Source organism: Pagrus major, chromosome 4, assembly GCF_040436345.1.
Source record: "Pagrus major chromosome 4, Pma_NU_1.0".
NCBI classification, from domain to species: Eukaryota; Metazoa; Chordata; class Actinopteri; order Spariformes; family Sparidae; genus Pagrus; species Pagrus major.
The window spans coordinates 4,317,011-4,332,699 of NC_133218.1; the positions used below are offsets into that span (position 1 = coordinate 4,317,011).

At 36.8% G+C, this 15,689-nt stretch overlaps 1 protein-coding gene across 1 annotated transcript in view; it reads right to left on the reverse strand.

Moving 5' to 3' along the window:
• Positions 1-5,110: 5,110 nt before the first annotated feature.
• The window catches only part of gramd2aa (GRAM domain containing 2Aa), a 32,072-nt gene continuing 21,493 nt past the window's right edge, over positions 5,111-15,689 (reverse strand). The window contains exons 7-12 of the mRNA XM_073464132.1: positions 14,924-14,995; positions 14,774-14,830; positions 12,685-12,862; positions 9,083-9,176; positions 7,431-7,535; positions 5,111-6,167 (exon numbers count right to left, since the gene is read on the reverse strand). Coding sequence (XP_073320233.1) covers positions 6,164-6,167; positions 7,431-7,535; positions 9,083-9,176; positions 12,685-12,862; positions 14,774-14,830; positions 14,924-14,995 — 510 coding nt within the window. The 3' untranslated portion in view covers positions 5,111-6,163. The remainder of the gene's footprint in view (positions 6,168-7,430; positions 7,536-9,082; positions 9,177-12,684; positions 12,863-14,773; positions 14,831-14,923; positions 14,996-15,689) is intronic.

Genomic DNA, 15,689 nt, shown 5'->3' on the forward strand with positions numbered 1-15,689 from the left:
AATGTTGTGATATACTGTTTTGGCGCTCTCTGACTGGTTTCCATTCTTGCTCACAGAAAGACTTTCAACAGCCCTCCAGAGAATGGGTGGGAACTTGTTGCTCTCAATCAATGGTGGGCAAAGCGACGTATAAATATAGTGACGCTATCCAACTTGTTTGTGAACGGCGGGTGTGTCCGTGGTCACAGCCGACCTCCGTTAATCGAAACAGTTTAACGTGGCTGCGTTACATTCTGGCCGGAGATTAATGAGATGTTTTAGCGTTGAAACGTTGAGGTAGCTGACTGTATTTCTGTACAGTCAAACTAGAGTGACGTCATGCCTTCTTGTCGGCTGGATTTCCATGAGGGATACAGCCAAATTAACTGTTTTTTGTACAGTTAACACAGGTTTTTTTTTTTTTTTTTATCTCAAACAAAACTGTAGATTGACTGTTTCCTAGGTATTTTTATGTTTGTCTTTATAGGGTATGTGTATACATGTATATTTATTTTGTTCATATGTGTGTATATGTGTATATATATCATTATTATTGTTTCTTTTGTTGTATTTCTATTTTTTTAATTTTAATGTAGCTTTCACTATTCTTATTTTATTTCTGCTGTTTATTTTTATTATTTTATGTATTTGTTTGATTTTTGGGGGAATATCTGTGGAGCGGATCAACTGCCTTTTTGAATGTTTGTGAAGGAAATTATAAAAAATAATACCCAGAACTGTAGATAGACCTATAAAATAGCTAATAGATGTTATCATTCATTCATTTTATGGAATATTAAAGAAAAACTGATCTCTAATGCAGTTTCTGAGGCCTTGCCAGGTAGTATAATGCATGTACCTCCATCTTACTTTCATAAACTTGCCCTTACATAATATTTGAAAGAAACTTGAAAAAGAAAAGCTTTCATTTTATTGCCTCAGTGAGGAATCTTTCCATAAGATGTATGGCATTTATAATCATATTCTCTCTGGACATTTGGTTCTACAATCTCCTTGGATAGGGAGAAACATTTGCACAGAGTACTGCAGTGAAACTCGACACCTCTCACATCATAAATTGATTCGCTGTAATGCTTTTGGATTGTGCTCTTGTGCGGACGTGGACACATTTAGTGCACCGCTGAGGTAATGCGCTCCTGGAAACCCTCCAGTAACGCAGCCTGGATGTGATGATTGAACTGTGTGTAACACAGACCCTAACCATGAAGTCACGGTCAGCATTATCCTTCACACCACGGAGGTCAAAGGTCACCTGAAGTGCATACCGGGACAGACAACACGGCTCCCTGGAGGTATGGATGCGGCTGCAGCTTGTCTGGCCATCTGCTTCGACCTGCCCCCGTTACTCTGCAGCTAAAACTGAGTCCACAGCCACACTGACAGTGTTACAGTAGTTGGCCCCTGACCTTTGTGCTTCTTAAGGTTTCCACAAAGCTATGTGCTGCATGAGCATGTAATTACAATAAACTTGTTTCTGCAGCCTTTCTATGACATTCTTAGTTACAGGGTGTTACATAGTTTTAAAATTGGCATTCATCAGAGTTGGAAGAAGTAACAACAAGCAACAAATACCACAGTGGAAAAATACCCAATTACATGTAAAGGTTCTGCCTTTAAAATCTAATTTAAGTAAAATAGTATTAGTGTTATTATATTATTAGTATTAAAGTATTATCATAAAACTGTACTTATTGTATTAAAAGTAAAACTACACATTATGTAGCCGGATAAATCCAGTCAGTGTTGAATAACTATATTATAATATTGGATTGTTAGTGATGAATCAATATGTAGCACAATCTTAATGTTGTAGTTAATGGAATCAAGATTCACCTATTTTAAACTATTTAATCTATAACAATGCGTCATATTTTATAAGATGATCTTGTCTTTTCTATGTAAAATATAAAAGTAACTGGTAGCCACAGCTGTTAAATAAATGTAAAGTAAAAGTTACAGTATTTTCCTCTTGAATGTAGTGAAGTAGCATGAAATGAAGATACTCATGTAAAATAGGAGTACCTCAAGTTATACTGAAGAACTGTACTTGTTTTTGTTCATTCCAGCGCCATATAACAGTAACAATAAGATACATAAGATAAATGACTTTATACAAATGCTTAACTGAATAAAAAGTTCTTGAGTAAGTAATTATAAGTACCTCAATATTGTAACTAAGTACAGTCCTTCATACAAATGGACCGAGTTCTATAACTTCAAGATGATATTAAATTTTTCAACTGACTCTCATCGTCTGTTCAAACCTGGTATCAACATGTGCATTTGTTCTGGTAAATTAAGTTTTTGGCATTCTTCCAAATGGTGAAGAGAGTTGTTTTCTACCAGTTTAAGGTACAAAGTAAATGTATTTGTCCTTTTTTAAACAAGGGTTTAAAAAACTAAATAATGTTAAAGTCCTTGAGTCCTGCTACATCTATTTTATGGAGTGTGGAGTGATGTAGTTGAGGATGAGTTCAGGAGATGAAACAATTCCGCTGATAAGATCTAAGAGCTCTGATCACCAGTATCAACAGCACTAAAGTACAGATTTGAGCAATGTTTTCTTTTCTAAATGGTTTTAAACCTGTCTTTCTCATAACAAACCTGAGACCTGATCCTCCAGAGATAAAATCTTATTCCATTAGAATAATGGACTTCAAGGATTGGAAACATGGTGCACTTATGTATTTAAAATGTTGTTTCCTTGATGTTAAAGTGAGCAAATAATCACAGTCTTTCAGCGTGGAAAGCTGTGATGAAGCAAATCCTAGATGGTTTCATATCCACTTCTTTCCACTTTTCCTTCCTCATGTTAAGTTGCTTCTTCGATCATTTTGATCTTGAAGTGGATTTTTGTGTGTGACGTACAATGTAAAGCTTCAGTTAAAAATCACAGACGGGCTGCAGGAAGTGGAAATGGGGTCATTAGGTGATTTTTAGCGGGTTGACCCAAGTTTAAAAAATCTGTGTAGACCCGTTAATTTTGGTGGAAAAGCGGCATTACTGTACATTTTCCCATGGCTGGTCATGGCTGCAGGTTCACAGTCAAATCTGCCTCTTCAGACAGTTTTTCAGCCACTTAATTTTCCACTTACCTTACAACTTAGAAATGTTTTTACTTTATTAGAATTCTTGCGTTTTGAGACAAAATGTACAAAGAATCCTTAATATAAAAACATTTAACAATAATTAGAATATCACTGATGTGACATCTTCCAGACGTTTCGGAAACATATAACAATCACATGTTCTGTAAATATGCTGACTGAGGAATATCTCCATAAAGGTTTTTAGGTCCTTGCAGCGGAACAAAAATGATTTAGAAGATCAGCATCATCTGCATCAGTCTGATTGTAGGTCAGATATCAGGATTAGGTTTCATCACTTATTAAACCTATTTAACCTATTAAAAATCGGAGTCTTCTCGTCAGTTCAGGGTTTGATTCTCAGCAGGTTTGTTCAGGATCTGTTGTGTCAGATTCCTGGCATATTCCTTGGACAGAGCCAGGACAGCCTCTGACCCTCTAAACCAGGTGTCTTTCTCTCTGCCCCCGCCCCCTTTTCACTGCAGGAACTGAGCCAGCTGTCAGTCATTTAGGTTGCCATGGTATCCAGGTGGCACAGCCTTTGAAGTAGCAAACAGGTTTTCTGAGAAACAAAATATTGAGCGAGTGCTAAGATGAATATTAACTGTTAAATAGAGTATACATAATTATATAGATGGACTGTTTTCAATCATTTATCCTGAGTGTCACTGGGAAATGTAGTAAACCATTGCACAAACCTCAATGCACAATTTGGGGCAGATTTAGAGTTATTTTAAAGTCTTTGTTGTATAATCCATGTTTGTTATATATTGGATGGACCTGAGAGTGTTTCTCTGTGCTGAATGTTCACTAGATGTCAGTGTAGTTTCTTCTAATGAGGCTCAGTGCCACACAATCAGTTCAATATCCAAGAACGTTTCTTTTACCCTGAGCGGCAGTATTTGATGACCTGAGAATGGGACTCAATAACTATCTTTCTCTATTTATCCACTTTCTTCCTCTAGAATTATCTACTTCAGCTTTAAAGGCACTGATCCTGAAAATTTGATCAATAATCTTTGTTTCATAAACTGTCTGTCTGTAGGGTTAGTGTTCGGGGTTAGGTTATATGGATGATTACTACTGCCATCTTCCCATTTTTTGGGAGCAACTCCTGATAGGAAGGTCATAGCGACCTGGAACTACTTTCCGTCTGATGGTTTTGGTGGATTCTGCGTTGAATAGTACCACCCAAGACTCTACGATGTGGGAAATTGGTCGAAATGTTACGCCGAAAGGGTTTTTTTCTTAAGTTTTGCTCAGAAGGTAATAGGGACATGAAATTTGGTGTGTGTCTAAAGATTTATCACAATTGCTGAAAATTTCAAGTCTCCAGCTGCTTCTGTTTCGGAGTTATGACAGGGTTATACGGATGAGAATTACCAGTTTACCCCCTAACTTCCTGTGTTTTGGGAAAAACTTCTGATAGACCCACTTTCCGTCTGAGTTCTGATTACATTGCAAAGTTCTGTGTAGTTACCACACTCTTACCTAAATATAAGAGACTGTCACTGTTGTAACTCCAGTTTCTTTTGGTTTTAGGATCACATGGTTTCTCTGTAGGTTAGGAAAACTCTTCAGCTTCTTGAGTTTATGAAACTTTTTCAAGCCCAATCAGATAAAGTGAAGCATTTATTTATATTCATGTATTCATCGACTGAAGTCAAGGTCAGGTTTTGTAGCTTCTGAACATTTGACATTTCAGAAATTCCCCTTTTTTAACCCATGAAAACTATGACAAGTTATTACATTTAAACTGAACCAGGTGGAAGAAACCAACACAGCTGGTGTGCAGCCAACGCTCCATATGTAATGTATTAAGCATTAAGTGCCTCTGCCAACATCATACTCCAGTGTTATAATTCAGGCTGAGTTGTTCAAGGTTACTAAAATGTGCTGTGCTGTTGGAGTTGAGGCTTTTCATGGTGGTCTTGTATGAGATGCCAAAATGACAGGATGGAACATTGGATCGTAAAAGTTTTGGCACCAGGAATGACTGAAAAATAAATTAAAAGCCACAAACCTTTTTTTTTGTTCTACATCTCGTTGCCAATTTAATTCATAGGGATTTCACATTCACTCGTGTCCAGCAAATCAGTAGAATATCTTCAAGCAGAGATATGATAACATGAACACTCTGAACATCAACGTGTCATTTTTAAGTCTTTGGTGACCTCATTTGAAATGTTTAAAAGAAAATACCCTGGGTATTCCTCTCACACAGCAGATTAGTACAACTGAAAAATAAAAATGATGCATGTCTTCTAACCATCTCATTCACATTATATATAAACACCCACATGCGGTGTTATCGCTTCAATATATTACAGTTAAATGACAGGTAACTTCATTTACTCAAGTGTCTGCGGTCATAACATTACTTCCTTCCATAAATACCTTCAAATATGACAACTGAGTACCAATCATCAAGCACAGAATAGATCAAAACTCTTCAGTTACATACATTTGAAATAACGTGGACAAATTTTCGAAAGTGCATTGTCGCGGCTACTTTTAGCCTTCCTACTGAGGGCTATGGCAAGATCCCACCAGAAAAAACTCAGAATGTGTCAGATATTAATGAATGAGTCAAAACTCACCTGAAATATTTTTGTTATCAGTCTTTTCAAGTAATTATGTATTGAAATTATCTCTTACATTTCCAACCTTCAACACCTGTAGTTTCCTTCACCACTCCTCACTGCTCACTAATATGTTAGGGTACAGAGCTTTACACTGCAGACTCATGTGGTTAAAGGTGAAATGTCTATGAGAGGGACAGGCCAAGGTAGACAATCATAATCTACAGTTAAACCTACTTTAAGTTCAGATATAAATAGTCTGTTTGCATAGTCTGGAAGTGATCACTAAACAGGAACTCATTCCAAGGAGAGAAGGTCCGTGGGATGCCTGGACTCAGGTTGATGGTGCTCCTTCACATTTTGCAGCTGGTACGGGGGTTGATCTTTATCGGGCTCTAAAGCTGGTCCTGGATCTGTGCAGGAGGGCGTCATCAACTCAAAGCATGAGGAGAGTAAACAGCAGCTGATCTGATGGGTCACAGCGGAGAGCAGTGGTTACCTGGACAAGAAGAAAGCAGAAGAAAGTTAGACCCGATTTACACCAAGACAGATGCATACAATATTGTTATACAAAAAAAAGAGTAATAACAATGTATTAACTTTGCTGAATTTACAAGAAGGGACAAATAATTCAGAATTGAATGTAGACAGAGTTCCACAATGTTATAAAGTATCCGGTAACTAAACAACTCACACAACTTCATGATTTTTTAACAGAGTCTGGGGCTGATTTGTAAATAGGATGTCTCTCAGGATTAAATGGGTAAATAAATCAATAGCTTCAGTTTGCTTCCAAGTGGCCGTCCACACCAAGAACAATACACTACAACAAAAAGGATAATGATGTGAGCGTCTACACTGATGAACGATAAAGCTGTGCGCTCCAGCTGTCTCAGCAGCTGAGGAAAATGCATATTGATAACCTGTTACTAATGTACGTTGTGCAGAGGAACAAAAAAGAAACCCCAAGGGCGATATGCTTTTATGAAATTCTTCAGAGGTGAAAGGGGTTAGGAGAATCCAACTCTGTTACAATCTTCTGAAGACAAATTTTATTCATAGTTTAGTAACATCAGTTATCCTGACGATCATTAAGAACATCAAAACATTCTTCAGAGACCACATCAGCACCAAAAACTATGTATTTTGCAGCCTAATATTGTGTTATACAAGTGTACAATAAGTCGTATAAATATCCAGGACTTGGGTTATGACATTATTTTGTAGGAAATTATCCCCGAAATAAAGCTTATCGATTTCGTGTGTATTCTGATTGGCTGTCCGTGTTTCTACGGTTCATCAAATCGCTCTGAAAGTAATTGCAACGATATCGTTCCCCACTGTCTTTGTCATTTAGTTGTGGTGTGGATGATTTGTAAAACAACGTATTTATTGTTATAGTTATTGTTCTTGGTGTGACGGCCCTTTGATTGCACTACATACACTCACACACACACTGATACTGTACATATGCAAACCCTCAGAACATCTCACTTTTTCAACCGAAACTGAAACATTTGTTTCTTTGACTTGTTTAAGAGCCTCGTCTGGGACAGCAGCCACAAACTACACGGGCTCAGGAACGCTTCTTAAAACAGACTTTTTGTTCCTTTTGTCTCCTATGTCTAAATCTCAGCTTTCATGGACACTGAATGTCTGATATCTTTAGTACATTAATGTGTTTGTCTAATTTGTCTTTCAATAAAACAAACAGCTGTTTCACATAATAAAGTTCTGATGATGTAGCTGATGTAGCTGTTACCTCTCCCTCAGGGGCAGATTTGGGTTACTGAGGAAGGACAGCTGCTGCTCCAGACTGCACACACGAAAGGCCAGGTAGCATGATGACAGGATGAGGAGGATAATACTGAAGAAAGAGGAAGAGACACACAGATTAGTTATTATTAATAGGATCATTATCAGGACATTAGATACTGGAATCAACTGTTGATGTGGAGCATGACAGTTGTAATGCCTTCCCATGAACACTAGGAGGCAACGTTTGACTTCAATATCAAGGCACAACACTGTCCTTGAGCAGCCCAGTTTATATCTGTCTTAAACGACCACAGCAGTGTTTTAACTCCACATATGCAAATCATGTTGCACTTTATATGACTGCTATACAGTTTTTATAAGTAACGATGTAGTGTTTCAAAGCTTTGAATGTGCCTTTTGTACTTCCCAAGCGGCCACTAGTTTCCAGTAATTTGTGTACAGTAAAAAATCAATAAGCTTGTAATAAACTTGTGTGTAGACATATATTCTTTTTTATTTATTTGTTAACACAGTTTAAGTGCATAATATTCAAAAACAAACCTGCACTGATCACCACACAATGATAATATAATTTTGAAAAGAAATAATGCATATGTTTATATCTTATTTTACTTAAACGCACAGTGTGTAAAGACGGTGGGCATGTTGAGAAAGAACGTAGGCGGAAAATAATCATGTTGTGTCGCTTCCATGGAATAATTTTATTTTGATAGGTTTATGAAAAGGTTTAAACTCTGTAACCAATTAAAAGTTTGTTGAGTTTGGGCCTGTTTATTCTGACTGAGGTGTTTATATGGAGCATTTTTATTTGGGCTTTTAAACCGATTACAATCAGAATATTAGGCTCCATATAAACCCAGCTACTGTTTAACAAGCATTGCCAATGAAAGTCTCTCCAAGTGAAATGATCATGTTCACAGCTGAGGTCATGTTTAGTCACGTTCTCCGACTTCCTTCGTCACTCTCTGACTCTCTCCCAGAAGTTATAGAGATGAGTGACCAACTACTGAAGTACACAACAAAATATACAAAAAAAGGCTAGAAGTTTTTAGACTTTTGAATGTAGAAATGTTACGAGTTCTAATTATGTGTGCATGTTTGGCTTCTTAACATGCACTTGATATCAATTATTTATATAAAGTTTTAATTTGAATTGATATGGATTATAATCTATATGTTAAATTTTTTGTCTTTTCTCTTTTCCTTGACGGTGGGTGGAGGAAGCAGAGTGCACTGTCAGCGTTATGACAAACCTTCAGGAGCAGATAAGGATTCATTGCTCTCTCAAGGACACTTAAGCAGAGCGGCTTCTTGCCCTCTGGGTGAAGGACAGTCTCCATGGTCACTGTGTGGCCCTGCTATGCTAGAGGGAAGGTGGAGCAATTCTCGCTAAGCCCAATTATTTGACGCATTGCGATGAGTCTTAATAATTAAGTCTCATGAGAGGCAGCTTCTCTGTGGAAGAATACAAAGTAAAAGTGTTTTAACAGCTCTGATCCCCTGAGCTCAGCTTCACTGCTTGAGTCGCCCACTATTTATATCTCCATGTTAAAGCTCACAGTGTGTGTGTGTGTGTAGCTGTGAGTCAGCTGTTGGAGGAGGTGAAGGTGGTGTTGTTGGTGTCTGTATACTCACAGCAGGGTGAAGAACTTGAGCAGCTGGTACTCCATCTGGCCCAGCTCCGCCACTGGCTCTGATAAAAGACCTCTGTCTGTTTGCAGAGGCCGCTCTGTGACACAAACACACACACACACACACACACACACACACACACACACACACACACACACACACACACACACACACACACACACACACACACACACACACACACACACACGCATACACACACAATAACATAAAACCATTAACAGTACTTGGCTTGACTGTGCTGCATGTTTCACTGTTAATAGCGCTGCTGACCCACCTGTTTGTATCTGAATGCATTTGGGCTCAACAGCCTTCAGCACTCTCACGCTGTTAATGCTGTGACAGTAAAATGCACATGGAAGCTTGTAAATGTATCTCAGCATTCACTTTATCTTATCAATTATTCCTTCCAATGGGAACTTGTTTTTGTTCATACTATCATATATCATGAAATGCCAGAGGGTGCAATTAAATCATATACATAAACACTGAACTGTCAGAGATGATGAGGACATTTTTTATCTTTGCATTTTAAATTATTTTATACGTAGCTAAGCCTCCTGTAATTGTAAAAAAAAAGAGAAAAACAATACTAAGAAGCTAAGAATTTTATTTTAAAGGAGGAATTAATGATGAATTGTATGCACACATATTGTATATATCTTTGTGTGCATACATATATGATATATACATATAGATATACACACACACACGTATGTATGTACAGTATATATGTAACTGTCTATCTTCATTGAAATAAATAATATATAATAATATATTATTTAATATAATATATATATATATATATATTAATATATTATATAATATAAATAATAATAATGAATTTTTTTTTTTTTGTATCTTACTTTAGGGTAATTTTTATATACTTTGTTCTGGGGCTTGGCAATATATGGATATTATATTGTTATCAGAAACTTTAGAATGTAACTGTAAGTACATTTAGTTTAGTTCTGTACCTCAGTCAAGTTTTCAGGTATTTGTACTTTACTTGAGTATTTCCATTTTCTGCTACTAAATGTGAGCGCACTTTTAAATGAATTCATTTCATCAGCAATCTGATAATACAAACTTTTATTTTGACCATATTTTATTAATACCAACTATAAGAATGCTGAATATCATATCTGATAATTGGTCGACCCATAGTATATAGTATATCCATACAAGTAAATACATGTATAAATTACTTAACTTTTTTAAGATGTATTTTACTTTTACTTGTATTTTTGATACTTAAGTGCATTTAATATCTGATACTTTAAGGCTTTTACTCAAGTACAATTCATATGAGTGAATTTTACTTTTAACAATAACACAATATCTTCACTTTCACTCATGCAGGACTTTTGGGTACTATTTACAATGCTGGTTATCCTGATATGAGACTACATATCGTCTTAGATTTTGGATGTCGTTATATCGTGATACGACATAAGTGTTGTGTTTTAAAGGCTGCATTACAGTGAAGTGATGATATTTTCTGAATTTATCAGACTGTTCTTCTTGTTCTAATACTTTACCCACTTAGTCATTATATCCACATTACTAATTATTGTTTATCAAAATCTCATTGTATTAATATTTTAATATTTGTCCACACATATTCTGTGTGTGTAGCATGGAGGGGGCAACAACTACATTTCATTGTGCGATCCTGTGTTGTATAATGAACATCATTTTGAACCATCAACTTTAGGTTGTTTTTACTGCATTCACAGTTTATTAAAAACACTGCAAATATTAAACACTACATTGTCTGAATCAAACAAAACCATGAGCTGACTATTAAATCCTGACGTCTCTATTATTACATGCTGGCTGACATTTATGCATTGCATTCTTTTTTGAACATGTCCCATATTTATGTGATGTAATGCTACAATAATACAGGTATTGACTCAGGTAATTAGGCATGCATCTTTTAATTAGATTACTTCCCTCCTTTCCACTCCACATGTGAGCCACGATGATAATATACACAAAAGCTGATTAAATATCCAACATGTAATGGAGAAGGACATTAATGTAGGTTAGTATTTAGAAAGAGAAATTATGTAAAGCCTGTCAGCATAGAGCCGTTAAACTGTCCTCAGACAACTCTGACAGCGGACATTGTTTGTGATAATCTCGACTTAATCTGCATCCGCCAAAGCTTTTTAATACAAGCCCCCACACGATTAAATCTCCATTTGGAGCTTTATTTGTCGTTGCGTAAGAGAGATGCTGTCGTCCAAAAGCAATTACTCTCTGTCTTTCATTTCCTCTTTCTCACAGAGATGCTCGAAATTCAAATGAAATGAAAAACATCCCGACAACTTAACTTTGTATCCACGTCCCACATTTTCAATATGGTTTGACAACAAACATTCACAGTTTTATCCTGTCATGTAAGTGACATTTTGAAGATGTAACACTGATTCTGTCTTCAGTTCACTGACTCGTCTAAGTCAGACTACAAACTGTCTCTTACTATCTATAAAACTCATCATGCACCTCCTACTTGGTCAACTTTTAATCCCCCTGGACAACATAACGCAGAAACTCGCTATTTTAAATAAGCAATCTTTTGCTGGCAGAGCATTTTCTTAACATGCTGCACTGCTGTGGAAAACGTCACCTTGACCAATCAGAATAAAGAATATTGATATTTTAAAGCTGAATTGTGTAAAAATGGTAACTTCTTCTGGTTGTTGCTTACAGAGTGCTGCAGGAATCAATCAATTAATCAATCATTTTTTATTTGTATAGCCAATTTATAACAAAAGTAATCTCTAAGGTCTACACCATGCTCTTTAATGAATGGAAGTACTAAAACCAAGAAATGTGTTAGCATTTTTGCACTTCTGGTTCTCCAAATGTTTCTTGTTTTCAGATGGTATGTTTAGAGCCTAAAGTTAGATTTGTACTTCTGGCAATGCATTTATGTTTAAGTGGAGTTAATTTGTAAATACTATCTTGCTGAACAAAACAGAACCAGGAAGATGCTAACTTCAAGGTTAGCTTTTCCTGTAAACAGGCAATAAAAAAAGGTCTTTGGTGTATTTTCATTTTTATTTATGTTTTATTATTTATCATTATTTTTGGTAATTATCTTCTTTATATATAAACTGTATTGAGACATTATTACTTCATGCTTAAAATGTGCAAAACAAAAAAGCCCACAGGGAGTTTCTGATCAAATGAAGAGGGAGCAGATTTGTCTTAAAATTAGCTATTGCAGGACGCTGATTTAACTGAACTTATTTTCCTCAGACTGTTTCACAGTGAGGTTGTAGGATTTTTGTCTTAATATCTGTGGTAGTACTATCACGATGCCACAGATTTTAGTAAACTGTAACTACAAGCAAAAGCTACTTTTGAGGTGCAGATTGATTTACCTGATTATCAGTAGTAAACAGTGATGTGGATAATTCTCATGTCACATTCTTAAGCGCGCCAAAACTTACAGCAAACTATGGGCAACCTCCGAGCCAATCAGCTCTAACAAGAAACAGGAAGTGTGTGGCCTTGAATAAAGCCTTGGACTTCGTATCCATGTGATGACACTGCATCGAGAGTTTTATCACCTTCCAGCAGCTGCTCTGATTTGAAGGGCGTGTCCGTGGGGCTCAGGCTGCCAGTAGAGTTCCCCAGGAGGTCAGGGAGGGAGGAAGACACAGACACCACCGAGGGTTTCCTTCGCCACTTTAACACTGATGGGAATTCATCAACCACTGGGAACTCGTCTGTCGCTGGGAACTCGTCCTGTGACATAGAGGAAAGACAAGAATGTATAGGAAAGATGGTAATCAAAAACTGAAGAGTCTGAACATCTCAGCTGTCTGCAAACCAAGATTTAATACTCAAGGTTTTTTTTATGGAGGTCTTGCTGGTCATAAAATCCTGTTGAAATCACTGATTATAAACCTTTAGTTATGTCAGCGGTCAAAACAAAGTCAAACTTTATGGCTTGTTACCCTTGAAAGTACAGTGATGTTTTAATGTGATTTTACATTACACACATTTTAGCAGTTCAACCAGGGAGTGACTTCCCCTTCTCAGATTGTTTTATTTGGGTGATTTAGAAGCCAGAAAATATGACAATATCCTATATTTACGGAGAGGAAAAAATAAAAAATAAAGAAAACTTTTGTACTGGAGTTTGTTTTTCCCTTTTGTCTTTTTATCACATAAAACATCCTGAGACCACCACATATCACATGATTGGTAGAAGTGTTGGCCTTCCACAGATCTGAGGCATATTGATTAACTTGGGTGATAGATCAGCACTTTCAAAGTCACCTTTTATAAAGCCATAATAACACTTTAGCATTAATGCGAACAGATTTTAGGCTGCCAGTTGTGAAAAATTTCTTTTGGCTGGTGTTTACCTTTCCATTCATAAATGATGGTAATAGGAATAAATGCAGCTATTTTGGGCTGGGTAAGTGGTCAAATAATCCAAAACATGATTGGGATTTTTAACAACCTGGCAACCCAAAAGTTGTTCTTGTTAATCCAGTTATTAATTAACACTCTGTTAAAGGATAAGTTCAGCCAGTCATTATCTACTCACCCCTATGCTGATGGAAAGTCAGGTGATGTTTCTTCTAAGCATAAAATGGCTCCATACAGTTTGTCCGGTGTAATCTGAGCCCTGAGTTCCAAAATTGATTTGAAAATACAATATTTACACCCCACAACGCGTAGTCAAGCTTGTGCACCTGCTTCACACAGGTTTTAGCCCAACAGTTCATAAATATCATATGTTCAAATCAAAGTGGATCTCGGTGCTTCCGGGGACTTGGACTACAATGAACAAGCTCTTTGGAGCCATTTTATGTTTCTCTTTTTTGGTTCTTTTTTATGTTTTAAACAAGTCCCCATCTACTTCAGTTATTTAGGAGAATGCTGCAACACTGTTCAGCTCCAGAAATGTTTTGTGGAATACGAAACTTGAACTGACTTCCCATTGGCATTTTTATTTTTGGGTGAATTTAAGAGTGACTTATTAGAAAATGGTACCTATCCCTTAATTTTAACCTCTGAATGCCTATCTAATAAGAAATATGAAAGCTGCTATGTAAAGAGATATTTTGGAAGGTAAACAAATATTCTGGATAGTTGGAATATTTCTACTTTTGTGTCTTGATATGATAACAAAGTGTAAATATAAAGAGCTATTTTATCATTTCCTTGGTATGAGATTAGCAGATCTCCATGAAACCTTCTATGAACTATGCTGGCAACATGAACACACACTCTTTTCACTTTGAATACTTTCAGTCAGGATTAGAGCGCGATCAAGGAAGTGCATGTTAATAGAACTTAATTATTCCTCAAAACAAAAGCTGTTTTGTCTCAGAGTCACCTATAGTGCACGTACACACAAGGTGACTTCACAGAGCTCTTTGATAGCATCTCTCTGACTCGGTGGAAAATTCACTGCGAGGCTGCAGCTGCAACAGAATGATCTATTGATCCTGTCTGTGTGAGAAGGTAAGTCAGCCTGCAGGTCAGCTGTAGTTGTAAGTGAGAGTTGTCAGAGGCCCTCAGGCCGACATGAAACACTTGGAAACCTTGACGTCATTTTAAAGTTCCACCCACTTTGATCTTTACAATTTTATAACTTTATGATTGTTAATGAAAGACCTTCTCTCTGTGAAAGACACTGACCAACGACAAGGTCGGCTCCTCCATGAACTGCTTCAAGCTCAGACTCTTCCCATTGACCTGCAGAGGGAAAGGACATGACCTCTTTAACTGACATGTACACCACACAGTATATGAACAGTATGTACTGTATGTATGTGTGTGTGCTCTGACCTGTAGGTGTGTGCAGATCCTGCGGAGGACGTCATATACGCTGTCTCTTGATAGCAGAGATACAAATACATACTGAGGAAATGAATCAGAGAAACACTGACGTAAACAAATTGTTGATACTGTGTTGATCATTTTTATTTGTGCACTGAGGTCCCTTGAAACTATTCTGTATTCAACAATGCACATAACATGTCATAGAGTGATTCATACAGTCGTTAAAGAAGTTTAGCTCCATACTCAGATTTTCATTTATCACCAAAATTAGATTAGATGAGAGATATTAAACTTTGACGAGCCCTGTGGGGGAGACTGAAGAAAGAAAAAGAGCAAGAAGATCTTCTATTTTACACCTCAACCGCAAATGTCTTCGTCACGTATCTGAACCTTGGTCACTTTATCAGAAATATCAGCACTTGAGATTATCAGTGCCTTCACACAATCAAACCTGCGTGATTACACTTCTCTGCTCATGTTGTTAGTATACAATCAGTGCATTCGGGGAAATGAATATTTGCATTTGCAGCCTACAAAGCATATAATAATATTTTAACATTACTGGGGAGGAGTACAAATTTGCTAGAAATCATTTGGGGCGAATAACACTTGAGGGATTCAAAGCTTTAATCTGGGGCACAAAGAGGATATTTCTCTAATCACATTTTATTCATGAAAAACTGTGAATAACAGGTCAGTGACGGCTTACCCAAATATCTCTCTGACCTGGATAAAGATCACTGATTTAAAGTACTTTTTGACTCGACTCTAC